Below are 12,976 nucleotides of genomic sequence, written 5' to 3'. Positions count from 1 at the left end.
GTCTGCTGACTGTTGAATTAAGGGGGTTCAGTGTGATGGGACATGTCTGCTGACTGTTGAATTAAGGGGGTTCAGTGTGATGGGACATGTCTGCTGACTGTGTTGAATTAAGGGGGTTCAGTGTGATGGGACATGTCTGCTGACTGTGTTAAATCCAGCATGTCCTTCCCTTCTCCCTCTATCCTTATCCCTCGTTCTCTCTCTCTCTCCATCTCCTCATCTCTTTTCACCTCCCTCTCTCTCTCTCTCTCTCTCTCTCTCTCTCTCTCTCTCTCCCTTATTTTCATAAGGATCCCTGAGCCGCAGTCTGCATTTCTCTCTCTCTCCCTCCCTCCCTCTCTCCCTCCCTCCCTCCCTCCCTCCCTCTCCCTCCTTCTGTTATTTAACCTCCATCTGTCTCTTTCATCTGTCCTCCCACGGATCCTCTCTTCCCACATACACCTTGCCTGGCCCTTTGTCTCGTGTGGAATGACAACAGTCAATAAAGATGAACAGAATCCACTCCATTCTGTTGATGTTGGCGCTACCAACCCATCTACCCAATCATCAGTCTTTGCAGTGTGTTTCCTGAGCAACCGGCTTGTCTACAATCGTGATTCATTGCATGTGATGAAGTTCTCAATTAACCCGAACCAGCGTTCCATTTCTTTTGCATCAGGGGAGGCTGGTGGGCGTAGAAATCGGAGGACGGGCTCCTCATTAATGCATGGGATGGAATAAGGAAGGGTATCAGTCCTCCGATTTCTACCCCCACCAGCCTCCCCTGATGCGAAAGAAATGGAACGCTGGTTCGGGTTCTCGTTTGGATGATTACTGTTTGATTGATGACCGGATTGATGAACTACACTAGGAGCAGAAGAAGAACTATGAGGCAGTTTTTCATGAATAGTTTCGGAGATCTACTAATCCATTGATTTAAAACCTTTGTATTATTTAGTGAGCTAGATGACAGATATATGCACTCTATATTTTCCATAATAGATGATTTGTTTTTTAATGGTTCTTGCCCAGCCCATCTCGCGTCGTATACCTCTCCATCTCGTCTCATTACCTCATTCCCTTCTTCCCCCTTCCTCCTCTCCTCCCCTTATCTCTCCATCGTACCGCATCCCTCCCTCCTGTATGACGCGGCAAACTGGAGTGTACACCGGGACAGCAGCGCGTGAACCCGCCGCAGAGCCGTCATCTCTCGTTTTTGGACAAATAATAACAGCGAATGTCTGTTTATCGATATGAAATTACGTTTTATTGTGCTGTATGATTCGTTGGCGTGGGGTTCGGTCTTTCCACGTTGGATGTGATTTCCTCATTGATGGAGAACGAGTCAGAGGCCATTATTCTTGGGTTGCCAAGCGGTAAACCAGCCGCCTCTTGGAGAGATTCGAGAGCTTTACGCGATGATCAATTTGATCGATTAAATCTTTCCATTTTACCTGGAGGAGGGTATTTGGGGCTGTGCCTCATTGGCTCGGGGGGTTAGAATGCGAGCTTCGCGGAAGAAGGACAGTTAATTAAATCAGTGGAGCTCGCAAAGAGACACGAAAACGGAAGATAATTAACGTAACCGCAGTCAAGTGGGTTTTCCGGTATTTGTTCCAAATGAGGCAGGACCGGTTTGTCGGCGGGAGGAGGTCGCGGGCGTGTGTGAAGCGGCAGGGCTCGGGAGGGGTCGGTAACATCATCAGTAACGTCCTCAAGAAACGGAATGGCATCTCCCGCAGCGCGCCCCGCTTGCTTTGCACCCTGGAGCCAGGTGAACGGAGTCTCTTTACACTACGAGGATGACAACAATGATATTTAGACAACTGCATCGCCTGTTAATCTCACTGTGTGTGTTTGTAAGGTAGTGTGTGCGTGTGTGTGATCACTATCTTTACAGACAACATTGTCATGCACGTAGAAATTCGTGATCGTGCGAGTCCTCAGAGTCCGTCGTGGAAAACTGCACAGCTGTTTTCTCCTCCTTTGTCAAGAGCTCAGTGATTTAGGATGCTTTTCTTCTCATTCACCGGACAAAGTCTCTGTTATTTGTTTCTGTCTCCCTCTCTCTCTCTCTTCTCCTCCTTTATTTCTCTCTCTCCCGTATCTAAATCGAAGTCTCTCTCTCACACGTATGTTGTGGATGTTTCCTCCGTCCTGGACCTCCACATGACAGGGTGTAGTTCCTACTCTGGCCAGGAGGGGGACGGTCTGTGTGTGGTAGTGAGTGTGAGCGCTGTCTTTACAGACGTTGTCATGCACGTAGAAATTCGTGACCCTGCGAGTCCTCGGCCGTCACGATCGCTATCCATTGATTGTAGTGCTGAAATGATAATGATAATAATAATAAACCTTATTTATAGCACCTTTTTAAAACAATGTTACAAAGTGCTTTACAAATAGACAAAACAGATATGCAAATAAAAACAAAAATATAAGTAGGAACAGTAAAACGCAGACACATTTAAAAAGAATAAGGGCAGCATCGGTGAAAGGCTAGTCTATAAAAATGAGTTTTCAGAAGAGCTTTAAAAGAGAATATTGATCTTGCTAGCCCGACACCCTCAGGCGGTCGGCTGGAGGCTGTTTCAGGGAGCTAACTTTAGCCCACTGCGGACAGCGTAGCCGCTTCTGGAGTGGGAGTTCACACTGTCAGGTGGGTAGACTAGACGGGTTAGCCTAAGCTAAAACCCAATTGTTTAATTCATTCTTCTCTCAATACCTCCATTAAGGACAGATTAGTCACGGTTAGTCCGCTTGCGGAGCCCGTCCGTTAGACCGGTTGTTCCCGTGCTGTGGCGTGTCGGGCTAAACCGGTTCAAGGGGAGTAGGAGGTTTCCATGGTAATCCCTTGCGCGGGACACAGAGCTGTGAAGGCGAACATGACCGCGAACCCGCACCTGGCAGCGACCACACTGCGGCTCTGACCGAACATGGCCGGGAGGGACACAGGTGGGAATGTGTTCATGTTCTGTCTTTCAAAGTTTGGTAAAGAAGAGAGAGTGAGTGAGGGTTTGAGGCAGAGCTTTGGCAGTGTGAGGTCTGTCTCTCCAAACCGCTGTCGGAGGGAGGAGAAGCCGCCGCCGCCGTCATGGCGCCTGGCTGGCAGCCAGGGTGTTAGGACCAGGGTGTTAGGACCAGGGTGTTAGGACCGAAGCGGCTTTCCAGATCGCCGTTTAATTTCCGTCTTTCCCTTGAGGATCGCATTTCGATGTCTTCCGTTGTGTGTCGCCTATTTGAGAGGAGAGACGGGACGTGGTTTTCTGTCACCGGACAGCGAAATCCGGAATCAGCACCGCGGAAGAGGGACAGCGACGTCTGAAATAAAACACGGCGCGTCTGATCGTGATGATACGTCGTTGTCCCAACACTTTACCGGCTCTGTTTCCATCTCAGTACTAGTTACTATTTGGCCTATAACAGCCACCGTTTGCTTGGTTTTGCTGTATATTGATGTGTTCCAAAATGGTATACGAGAGTGCAAGAGGGCATTTTGGAGCACAGCCAGTATGTCTCTGTCAACACGGTACTTCCCGTCGGCGCCGTGAGAAGCAGATAGTCGGGTTTTTCCCGGTGGGTCCGGAGGCGACCGGCCTGTATGGCAGACGAGCACTGACGTACCGCCATTTATAATGCATATGCGGTTGTGTCTTTTCCCATGTCTGCATTTCGCATGTTATTCAGTTGTTTTTCGTCACTTGCAATGTCAATGGCCATGGCAAATGGTATTTATCATTATTCAATGACAGATAAACAGCAGATAAATGTGTGTGTGTGTGTGTGTGTGTGTGTGTGTGTAAACACTGGCCTGTAGGCTACCACCACGGTTACTGCTGCTGAAGTTACTCCAGGCAGTGTAGTGTATTGACACTGGGTCTTTCTCTGTGACTCTGAGTCCTCTCTGACTGACTGACTGACTCTCTCTCTGTTGTCTGCAGGAGTGGATGCAAGGCTGAAGTTCACCATCGAACCTTCACTGGGCAAGAATGGCTTCCAACAGGTAGGTTTATGTCTCTTGAAGGGGAGGATTTCTGCAGATGTGGTCCTAGCTCTCTGACGTGTGTGTGTGTGTGTGTGTGTGTGTGTGTGTGTGTCTCTGCAGTGGTACGATGCTCTCAAGTCTGTGGCCAGGCTCCCCACCGGCATCCCCAAGGAGTGGAGGAAGAGGGTATGTTGTCAACTTCCTGTTCCTCTCTCCCCGCTGAGGGCCCTGTCAATACAGGAACAACTAAGAGGACACGACCCACCAGCTAACAGATGTTGAAATTAGCTAATATTTGGTTAGAGTTAAGGGTTTGGTTAAGGTTAGTGTTAAGGGTTTGGTTAAGGTTAAAGGTTTGGTTAAGGTTAGTGTTAAGAGTCAGTTTTAGGTTTTAAACTAGTCAGGCTGTCAATGGGATGTTGGTCAGGAAGGTCCCTTTAGTCTCTCCCAGTCAAACAACACCAGTTCAGCCTGTTCAACTACATCCTAATCAGCCTATATGTTGTTGTTTACATGTTGTTGTTGTTGTTGTTGTTGACCCCCTGCAGGTGTGGCTGACCCTGGCTGACCAGTACCTCCACAGCATCTCCATCGACTGGGACAAGACGCTACGCTTCGCCTTCAACGAGCGCAGTAACCCTGACGATGACTCCCTCGGCATCCAGATCGTCAAGGTAACCAAACAGACATTTGCATGGGGTGTGTGCGTGGTGTGTGTGTCTGGTGTGTCTGGCGTGTGTGTGTGTGTGTGTGTGTGTCTGATGTGTCTGATGTGTCTGGTGTGTGTGTGGTGTGTGTGTGTGTGTGTGTGTGTGTGTGTGTGTGGTGTATGCCTGGTGTGTGTGTGTCTGGTATGACGGAGTAGGGCAGGATGTTTGCCCATGGCAGTGCGTCAGCTCAGAGTCCGTCACGGAAAACCACTCGGCTGTTTTCTCCTCCTTGTCAAGAGCTCAGTGATTTAGGATGTTTTTCTTCTCATTCACCGGACAAAGTCCACTCCCCTCTCCTTTATTTGTCTCTCTGTGTGTGTGTGTGTCTCTCTCTTCTCCTCCTTTATTTCTCTCTCTCATTCCTCCTTTCTTTCTCTCTTCTCCTTTCTCTCTCTCTCTCTCTCTCTCTCTCTCATATCCAAATCGAAGTCTCTCTCTCTCACACGTATGTTGTGTATGTTCCCTGGTGTCCAGGACCTCCACAGGACAGGGTGTAGTTCCTACTCTGGCCAGGAGGGGGAGCAGGACCGGGTGGTGCTGAAGCGGGTGTTGCTGGCGTACGCCCGCTGGAACAAGGCTGTGGGCTACTGCCAGGGCTTCAACGTGCTGGCCGCCCTCATCCTGGAGGTCACCGAGGGCAGCGAGAGTGACGCACTCAAGGTACAGACACACACACACACACACATACACACACACATACACACACACACACACACACACACACACATACACACACACACACACATACACACACACACACACACATACAACAACACTATCTAGCTGTGCTTCTCCTCTGCACCTCAAACCCAGAGAGAGACTTCCCACAGTGACCACCTTCCTCTTCCTCTCCCTCTTTCCCTCTTCCTCCTCCTCCCTCCCTCCCTCCTCCCCTCCCCTCCCTCCCCTCCCCTCCCTCCCTCTCCCTCCCCAGGTGATGATCTACCTGATAGACAAGGTGTTGCCAGAGAGTTATTTTGCCAACAACCTGCGTGCTCTGTCAGTGGACATGGCTGTGTTCAGAGACCTGCTCAGGATGAAGGTCCCCCAGCTCTCTCAGCACCTGCACCACCTGCAGAAGGCAGCCAACCGCGAGGCCGGAGGTGTGTGTGTGTGTGTGTGTGTGTGTGTGTGTGTGTGTGTGGTGACATGTGACACATCTTTTTGCTTACAGTAGGTTTTGACTCAAAATTGTGTGTGTGTGTGTGTGTGTGTGTTCCAGGCAGCTACGAGCCCCCCCTGACCAACGTGTTCACCATGCAGTGGTTCCTGACCATGTTTGCCACCTGCCTGCCCCCGCCCACCGTGCTGAAGATCTGGGACTCGGTCTTCTTCGAGGGCTCGGAGGTGCTGCTGAGGGTGGCGCTGGCCATATGGGCCCGCCTCGGAGAGTGAGTGGTCCACACACACACACCCACACACACACACACACACACACACACACACACACACACACACAGGCCATATTAGCATGCCTCAGAGAGCAAGTGGACTACTGCTCTCTGATTCACTGAGCCTTTACACTCACACTGCATCAGGGGCTGGGAGAGAGAGTCCTGAACCTCTGTACGACCCCTGACCCTAATCTCTCCCTCTCTCCCTCTCTCCCTCTCTCCCTCTCTTCCTCCCCCCTCTCCCTCCTCTCCCCTGTTGTGTGTCTGTGTGTGTGTGTGTGTGTGTGTGTGTGTGTCCCTCTCTCTCAGGAGGATAGATAGCTGCCAGACAGCAGATGAGTTCTACAGCACCATGGGCCGTCTCACCCAGGAGATGCTGGAACACAGCCTCATAGACGCCAACGACCTCATGCAGGTAACACACACACATATATACACACTCTCACACATATATACACACACACACACACACACTCTCACACTCACAGGTGTGGAGACAGTAGATTAACAGCTGTTTCCCTCCAGACGGTGTACTCCATGGCGGTGTTCCCCTTCCCCCAGCTGGCTGAGCTGAGAGAGAAATACACCTACAACATCACCCCCTTCCCCACATCCGTCAAGACCCCCGGCAGGTCAGACACACACACACACACACACACACACACACACACACACACACACACACACAAACACACACACACTACCGTTAACACACACTACTGTTAACACACACTACTGTTAACACACACCACCGTAAACACACACTACAGTTAACCCACACTACAGCACAGAGAGGAGGCGTGTGTGTGTGTGTGAGAGAGAGAATGTTGTTATTGTTATTGTTTGTGTTCCACTGGTGGCCTGGGAGGCTGGGAGAGTAATGATGATGATGATGATGATGTTATTGTTATTGTTATTGTTCCAGTGGTGGCCTGGGAGGCTGGGAGAGTGATGATGATGATGCTGACATGGATGATGAAGACTCTGTGGTGACAGCGCTGGGCTGTCTGGGGCCGCTGGGCGGGCTCCTGGCCCCTGAGTTACAGAGATACCACAGACACCTCAAAGGTCAGTCTGACCCCTGACCCCTGAACTCGGCTTGGGCATTATGGCCCAAAGTGTTAGCACAATATCTTTTTTTCATAATGGGTGATTTAAATAATGCTCTTTGTAAAGTTTGTCTGCTAAGGACTGAAGCATGAATACACCAGAGGGTTCATATTGTGTTTTAAAAATCCACTTATCCAGAGTCATTATTATCCATAACATAAAGTCAATGAATAAAACAACAGGCATATGTTATCAAATCCTTTCACATCTACATGAATCAACAAGGGATGGTTGTGCAGTCTGTCTGGAACTGGGCGTTAGTCTCTCACTGAAGCCCTGGACAAGGTTACTGAGGCTGACTGGTCCAGCCAGGCCTCTGTTAGCTTAGGCCTCTCCTGTTTCCTCCAGCCGAACCCAAACACGGTCCCTGTTCCTTCACTATCTCTTCCTGTCAGGCAGGAAGGGGCGCTGCATTCAGAGTGTGTAGCTGGAACCACTTTGGCACTGAGAGGACCTGAAATGGAAGCTTCTAGAAAAGGGCTTCAGTGTCTGATTGCTCGTGATTCCATTGAAACCCATCATGACAAACATAGTTATGCCACACAGATGTACACACACACACACACACACACACACACACACACACACACACACACAGTCTCCTGAGACTGGTTTCGTCCAGGGCCAAGTTCCCAAATGAGTGTAATTGGTGCGGTGGAGTTATCTGTGAAGGTGTGGGTGGGAGAGGAGAGGCTGCTCTGCTGCTCAGCTGATCACAGGGGAAACCAGAGGAACAGCTTAGAGACGGAAGAAGATCAGCTGACTGGGGGGTGCTGCTTTGTGTATTGAGTGGAAACTGGCGTGGATGTTTTTGGCAGGCCACGTCTTAATCTTTCTCTCAGTCTCTCTCTCTCTCTCTTTTTGTCTGTCGGTCCATGTTTTCAATGTTTTAGTTTTCTGTCAGAGGCTGTCTCTTTACAAGCCCTACTTGGTTTCTTCAATGCTGTTTATTTCTTCATCTGGTCTTCCCTCTTGGTTGTGTGTGCAAATCAGTCAGTTAACCAGTCAGTCAGTGATCAGTCAGTCAATAAATGAATCTGTCTCCTCTCCCTGCCTCCAGACCAGCGTGGGGAGCAGGGCAACATCGGGGAGCTGAGCCCGGGGGCGGTGGGCGGAGGGGGGCTAGGAGGAGGAGGAGGAGGGGGGGGCAGGGCGGAGCACCAGGCCGCCATCAACAGCATGATGATGGAGCGGATGAGCACGGACATCACGGCCCTGAAGAAGCAGTACTCACGCATCAAGAGACGACAGCAGCAGCAGGCCACCCAGCTCTACATACGCACAGGTACTACACACACACACACACACACACATACGTATATATACACTCACACACACACACACACACACACACACACACACACACACACGTATATACACACACACACACACACACGCATATATATATATACACACGCATATATACACACATACGTGTATATACACACACATATATACACACACACACATATATACACACACACACATATATACACACACATACGTATATACACACACATACACACACACGTGTATATACACACACACACACACGCATACACACTTGTATATACACTCACTCACTCACTCCATTACAAACAACAGGAACACACACACACACACACACACCCCCACATGACATGACACAGTGCAGAGAAATGTGACCGTTGGTGTGTGTGACTCTCAGAACCAGGACCAGGAGTGACCACAACCCCAGGGGTCCCCCAGGATCCCCCTGCCCAGCCCAGCCATGGTACTGACCGCCAACGCTGTCCTGATGGGGTTGAACCAATATGCTCTGAAACTACGGGGGGGGGGGCGGGGGGTTTTGCTATATAGCTGTTCTGGGGTCTGCAGGGGGGGGGGCTGCTCTGGGACTGGTGTTGGGGGCAGCATTGGGACTTCTCTCTTGCCTGGTTGAGCATCATTCTGGTTATGCTTCTGCATACGCTTTGATATGGCAACAATAACAACAACAACAACAACATCATCTTTCTAACTGGCTTTAACAGAGCAGGATCAGAATAGCTCATCTATGAGCTGGAGGCTGCTCCTCTGAAAGGCTTTCATTTCAGGAGACTTGTGTAACAGAATTACAGAGGGGTTTACCCTCCCCCACCCCCCCCCCCCCCCCACCCCCAAACACACACAGGCTGCCCTGTATCCTCTGTAATCACTGCTCACAGGAAAAGCTCTTTAGACTTCCAAAATCTGCTTTTATGTAACGCTGTTTATCACAATAACCCGACCCCAGAGGCTTAGAGAGTCCACTGACTGTCGTGAGGTGAGGCTTTGGGTGAAGGCCACCAGGTTATGAAGGCTATCATGCTTTTACATGGGTATTTGCTATCACGGTATGATGTAGGAAAAGGTTTATACAAAATACTTACGTACTGTGTGTGTGTGTGTGTCCGTGTGTGTGTGTGTGTGTGTCCCCGTGTGTGTGTGTGTGTGTGTGTGTGTGTGTCTCTCTCTCTCTCTCTTTCTCTCTCTCTCTCTGTCTCTCTCTCTCTCTCTCCCCCCTCTCCTCAGATAAGTGTCCGGCCACCAGCGTCCTGGCTTCCCAGCTGCACCCCTCCCCCGTCGTGAACCACCTCCTCCTGGGACGCAAGCCCCGGGGGGGTCCCAGGAGCCGCCTCACGCCCACCCCCACGCCCGCCCTGGGGGTCTGGCCTACCCCCCTGCCCCAGGCCCCGGCCTCTCCCGCCAGGCTGCGTGGCGGCCCCCTGCCCCAGGCCCAGTCCAGCCCTGGTTCTCCGTGGCGGGCCCATGTGCGTGCCCACCGCAGGAATGTGGCCCAGGCGCGGGCCCAGCTGGGCTTCGGAGACTCCCAGGAGCTGGAGGAGGACAGGGACACACCGGGGGGCACAGACAGATGGCTGTCGGAGGGAGGAGAGGAGAAGAGGGAGGACGAGGAGGTGGAGGAGGAGGTGAAGCAGGTAGAGGAGGGGGAGGTGGAGGTGGAGGAGGTGAAGCAGGTAGAGGAGGAGGTGAAGCAGGTAGAGGAGGAAGTGAAGCAGGTAGAGGAGGGGGAGGAGAGGGAGGTGGGGGATGTGGTGGTGGAGGAGGTGAAGCAGGTAGAGGGGGAGGGGGAAGTGGAGAAGCGTCTGTCCTCTCTGGAGCTGGAGGCGGGATCAGAACCCTCCTCCCCCACAGAGACGACCAACCACAACGCAGAGCCAGAACCCTCCTCCTCCTCTGTCCCTGAGCCAGTCACAATCCCAGAAGCAGAGCCGACGCCCTCCATTCTGGCCCTGCCCCCCCCGCCGCCATCGACCCGCCGCAGACAGGAGTCGGACTCGACCTGCTCCGAGAGCAGCTCCACCTCCACCTCCCTCAGACGCTCCCCCTCCACCCCGCTCGCCCTGTCCCACTCCTCCACACCATACCTCCCCTCCTCCCCCTCCACCCCGCTCGCCCTGTCCCACTCCTCCACACCATACCTCCCCTCCTCCCCCTCCACCCCACTCGCCCTGTCCCACTCCTCCACACCATACCTCCCCTCCTCCCCCTCCACCCCCAGCCTCTCCTCCTCCACCCCCTCCACCCCCCTGGACCCTCCCCAGCCCCAGCAGACGTTGTTCTCTCCCTTCCCCTGCGTGAAGCAGCCTCGGAAGTCGACCGCGGCCCGGAACCTGGGCCTCTACGGCCCCACCGCCCGCACCCCCACCGTCCACTTCCCCCAGCTCAGCCGCGCCCTCAACCGCAGTACCACCACGGCCCCCACCAGGAGGCGCTGACGAGACACAGGCCAGGCCAGGCCAACCGCAGTACCACCACGGTCAACACCAGGAGGCGCTGACGAGACACAGGCCAGACCAGGCTTGGGTCTGACTGACTGACTGACTGTCTTTCTGTCTGTCTGTCAGGCTGTAGTCTGGAACACCTTTGAATCTAGAGCACAGACACGGACTGCCTCATGTCAGGGCTCTTGGTGGACTGTTATGAATTATGATTGGTTGAGAACTCTGTGTGAGACACCAGCCTGTATTTGTCTGTCTGTGTGCATGTGGGACCTGGCCTGGTAACAAGATCACCGTCACACCCTACCCTGCTGCTGGGAAGGGCGGGCTCTAAGGGCTCTATATATACACATTGGTTGACAGATGAAGCTACTCCTGTTGGTTGGCTACCGTTGGTTTCTGGTACTGTAAGTGAACTGTACCTCAGGACCTCAGTCTGAAGTGGTGTGTGTGTGTGTGTGTGTGTGTGTGTGTGTGTGTGTGTGTCTGACTGAGATATGCCATATCTGAGAGACCTCTATGGAGTCATAATACCGATGCTGTATTTAATAAGCACTTAAAGTTCTGAACAGGCGTGAGTTTGTCCTGCGTCCTGCCTCTCTGTCAGACCTCCGACTGACTGAGGTCAGGGCTTCATATCTGAGTGTGAGAGAGCAGTCATATATGATATTAAAGTTATGGAAGATTTTGCCACTGGGGGGTGCTCTTGAGCCAAAAAGGGATATCCCAATAAATAATATCAGCTTGCTTTGCCAAAGTTTGAAACTACGGATTATCTGGTTTAATGAGGCGAGAAATCGATTGATATTATATAATGTTATATTATATCATAATGATGACAGTATGGTCAACAATAGGCAAGACGTCAGCAATTCCACTCTACGGGCCGATTTTCCAGACACAGATTAATCCCAGTCCTGGACTTAATTCCACTTTCAATAGAAAATCTCCAGACACTTTAGGGCAAGGCTTACTCCGTGTCCGGGAAACCGCCCCTAACAGTGCACCTTTTAATGTCATGATGTCAATTTGATTGAGCAAAGCAGAGTACTGTGGCAGGGAAATATGAAGGCGGTTGATATGATGTATGAAACGTCAGGTCCAGATGTGAAACTGTGGCAAGTCCAGGACTAACTCCCCCTAGTGGCTGACAGACTGTATTACCTGTAACACTGCTGCATGCTGAAGCCCAGTTGCATGTCGTCCGTCCTCCTGTCCCAGCATCCCAGCCCGTCTGTCTGTCCGTCTGTTTAACACTACATATCCACATGCCAAGCGGTGCCTCTTCCTGTACACGTCAGGGGAGGCCGGTGGAGGTAGAAATCGGAAGACGGGCTTGTGTGTTTGATGCCATTCCTCATCCCGTCCTGTGCATTACAATGAGCCCGTCCTCCGATTTCTACCTCCACCGGCCTCCCCTGGTACACGGCCCCACCAGGGACGGACTGGTAGAAGAAGTAAAGGAGGGGAAACCACACCGGTGTAAATGATGTTAAAATGCGCTCATTTGTGTAAACGCTGGGTAACTGTTATTTACCCCCCCCCACCCCCCACACCCCATGATACCCGAGTTTCCCCACTCGGAGAGTATCAGAATCGACGGGTTAGGAAGCTCTACGCAAATAACTTCAGTGAATTTTTAACCAGGAAGTTCAGAGTTTTTCGAGGTGGCGTGAACGCAGCGTTACTACGGAAACCATCTTGAATATCCTCTCGGCCTCGGCTGGTTTCCCTGCTCACCCTGCCTGCTTCTTACCTCCTCTCTGTCTCTGTCTGTCCTCTCTGTCTGTCCTCTCTGTCTGTCCTCTCTGTCTGTGTCCTCTCTGTGAATGACTGACTTCTGGTCACTGACTTGCGTGTTGAAGAAAAGAGAACACCAATCTGTCCTTGGTAACCCACACAAACATACACATCTGTCCTTGGTAACCCACACAACCAGGATTAACTGGTCCAGAGAGGACAGAACAACACAGCTAATAAAAGACATGTTAAAGGAACCCAACGACCGTGTGTTTGTTTTCTTGACTGTCCTGGTTGAACCCAACAGGCCATAGAGGT

General features: G+C 51.7%; 1 protein-coding gene across 2 annotated transcripts in view; it reads left to right on the top strand.

Annotated features, from left to right (window-relative positions):
• The window catches only part of tbc1d30 (TBC1 domain family, member 30), a 19,730-nt gene extending 7,417 nt beyond the window's left edge, over positions 1 to 12,313 (top strand). Inside the window, exons 3-14 of one of the 2 annotated variants that reach the window (XM_083691706.1) lie at positions 3,918 to 3,979; positions 4,082 to 4,147; positions 4,510 to 4,635; positions 5,146 to 5,331; positions 5,606 to 5,774; positions 5,894 to 6,062; positions 6,375 to 6,480; positions 6,591 to 6,697; positions 6,991 to 7,133; positions 8,236 to 8,460; positions 8,863 to 8,928; positions 9,708 to 12,313. In XM_083691706.1, the coding sequence (XP_083547832.1) occupies positions 3,918 to 3,979; positions 4,082 to 4,147; positions 4,510 to 4,635; positions 5,146 to 5,331; positions 5,606 to 5,774; positions 5,894 to 6,062; positions 6,375 to 6,480; positions 6,591 to 6,697; positions 6,991 to 7,133; positions 8,236 to 8,460; positions 8,863 to 8,928; positions 9,708 to 10,915 (2,633 nt within the window). In that variant the 3' untranslated portion in view covers positions 10,916 to 12,313. The remainder of the gene's footprint in view (positions 1 to 3,917; positions 3,980 to 4,081; positions 4,148 to 4,509; positions 4,636 to 5,145; positions 5,332 to 5,605; positions 5,775 to 5,893; positions 6,063 to 6,374; positions 6,481 to 6,590; positions 6,698 to 6,990; positions 7,134 to 8,235; positions 8,461 to 8,862; positions 8,929 to 9,707) is intronic. The other variant, XM_083691707.1, reaches the window with a different exon arrangement.
• Positions 12,314 to 12,976: the final 663 nt, after the last annotated feature.

Source organism: Argentina silus (assembly GCF_951799395.1).
Source record: "Argentina silus genome assembly, chromosome: 20".
NCBI classification, from domain to species: domain Eukaryota; kingdom Metazoa; phylum Chordata; class Actinopteri; order Argentiniformes; family Argentinidae; genus Argentina; species Argentina silus.
Note: the sequence above shows the minus strand (reverse complement) of the source record. Positions and strands in the feature narration are given on the sequence as shown.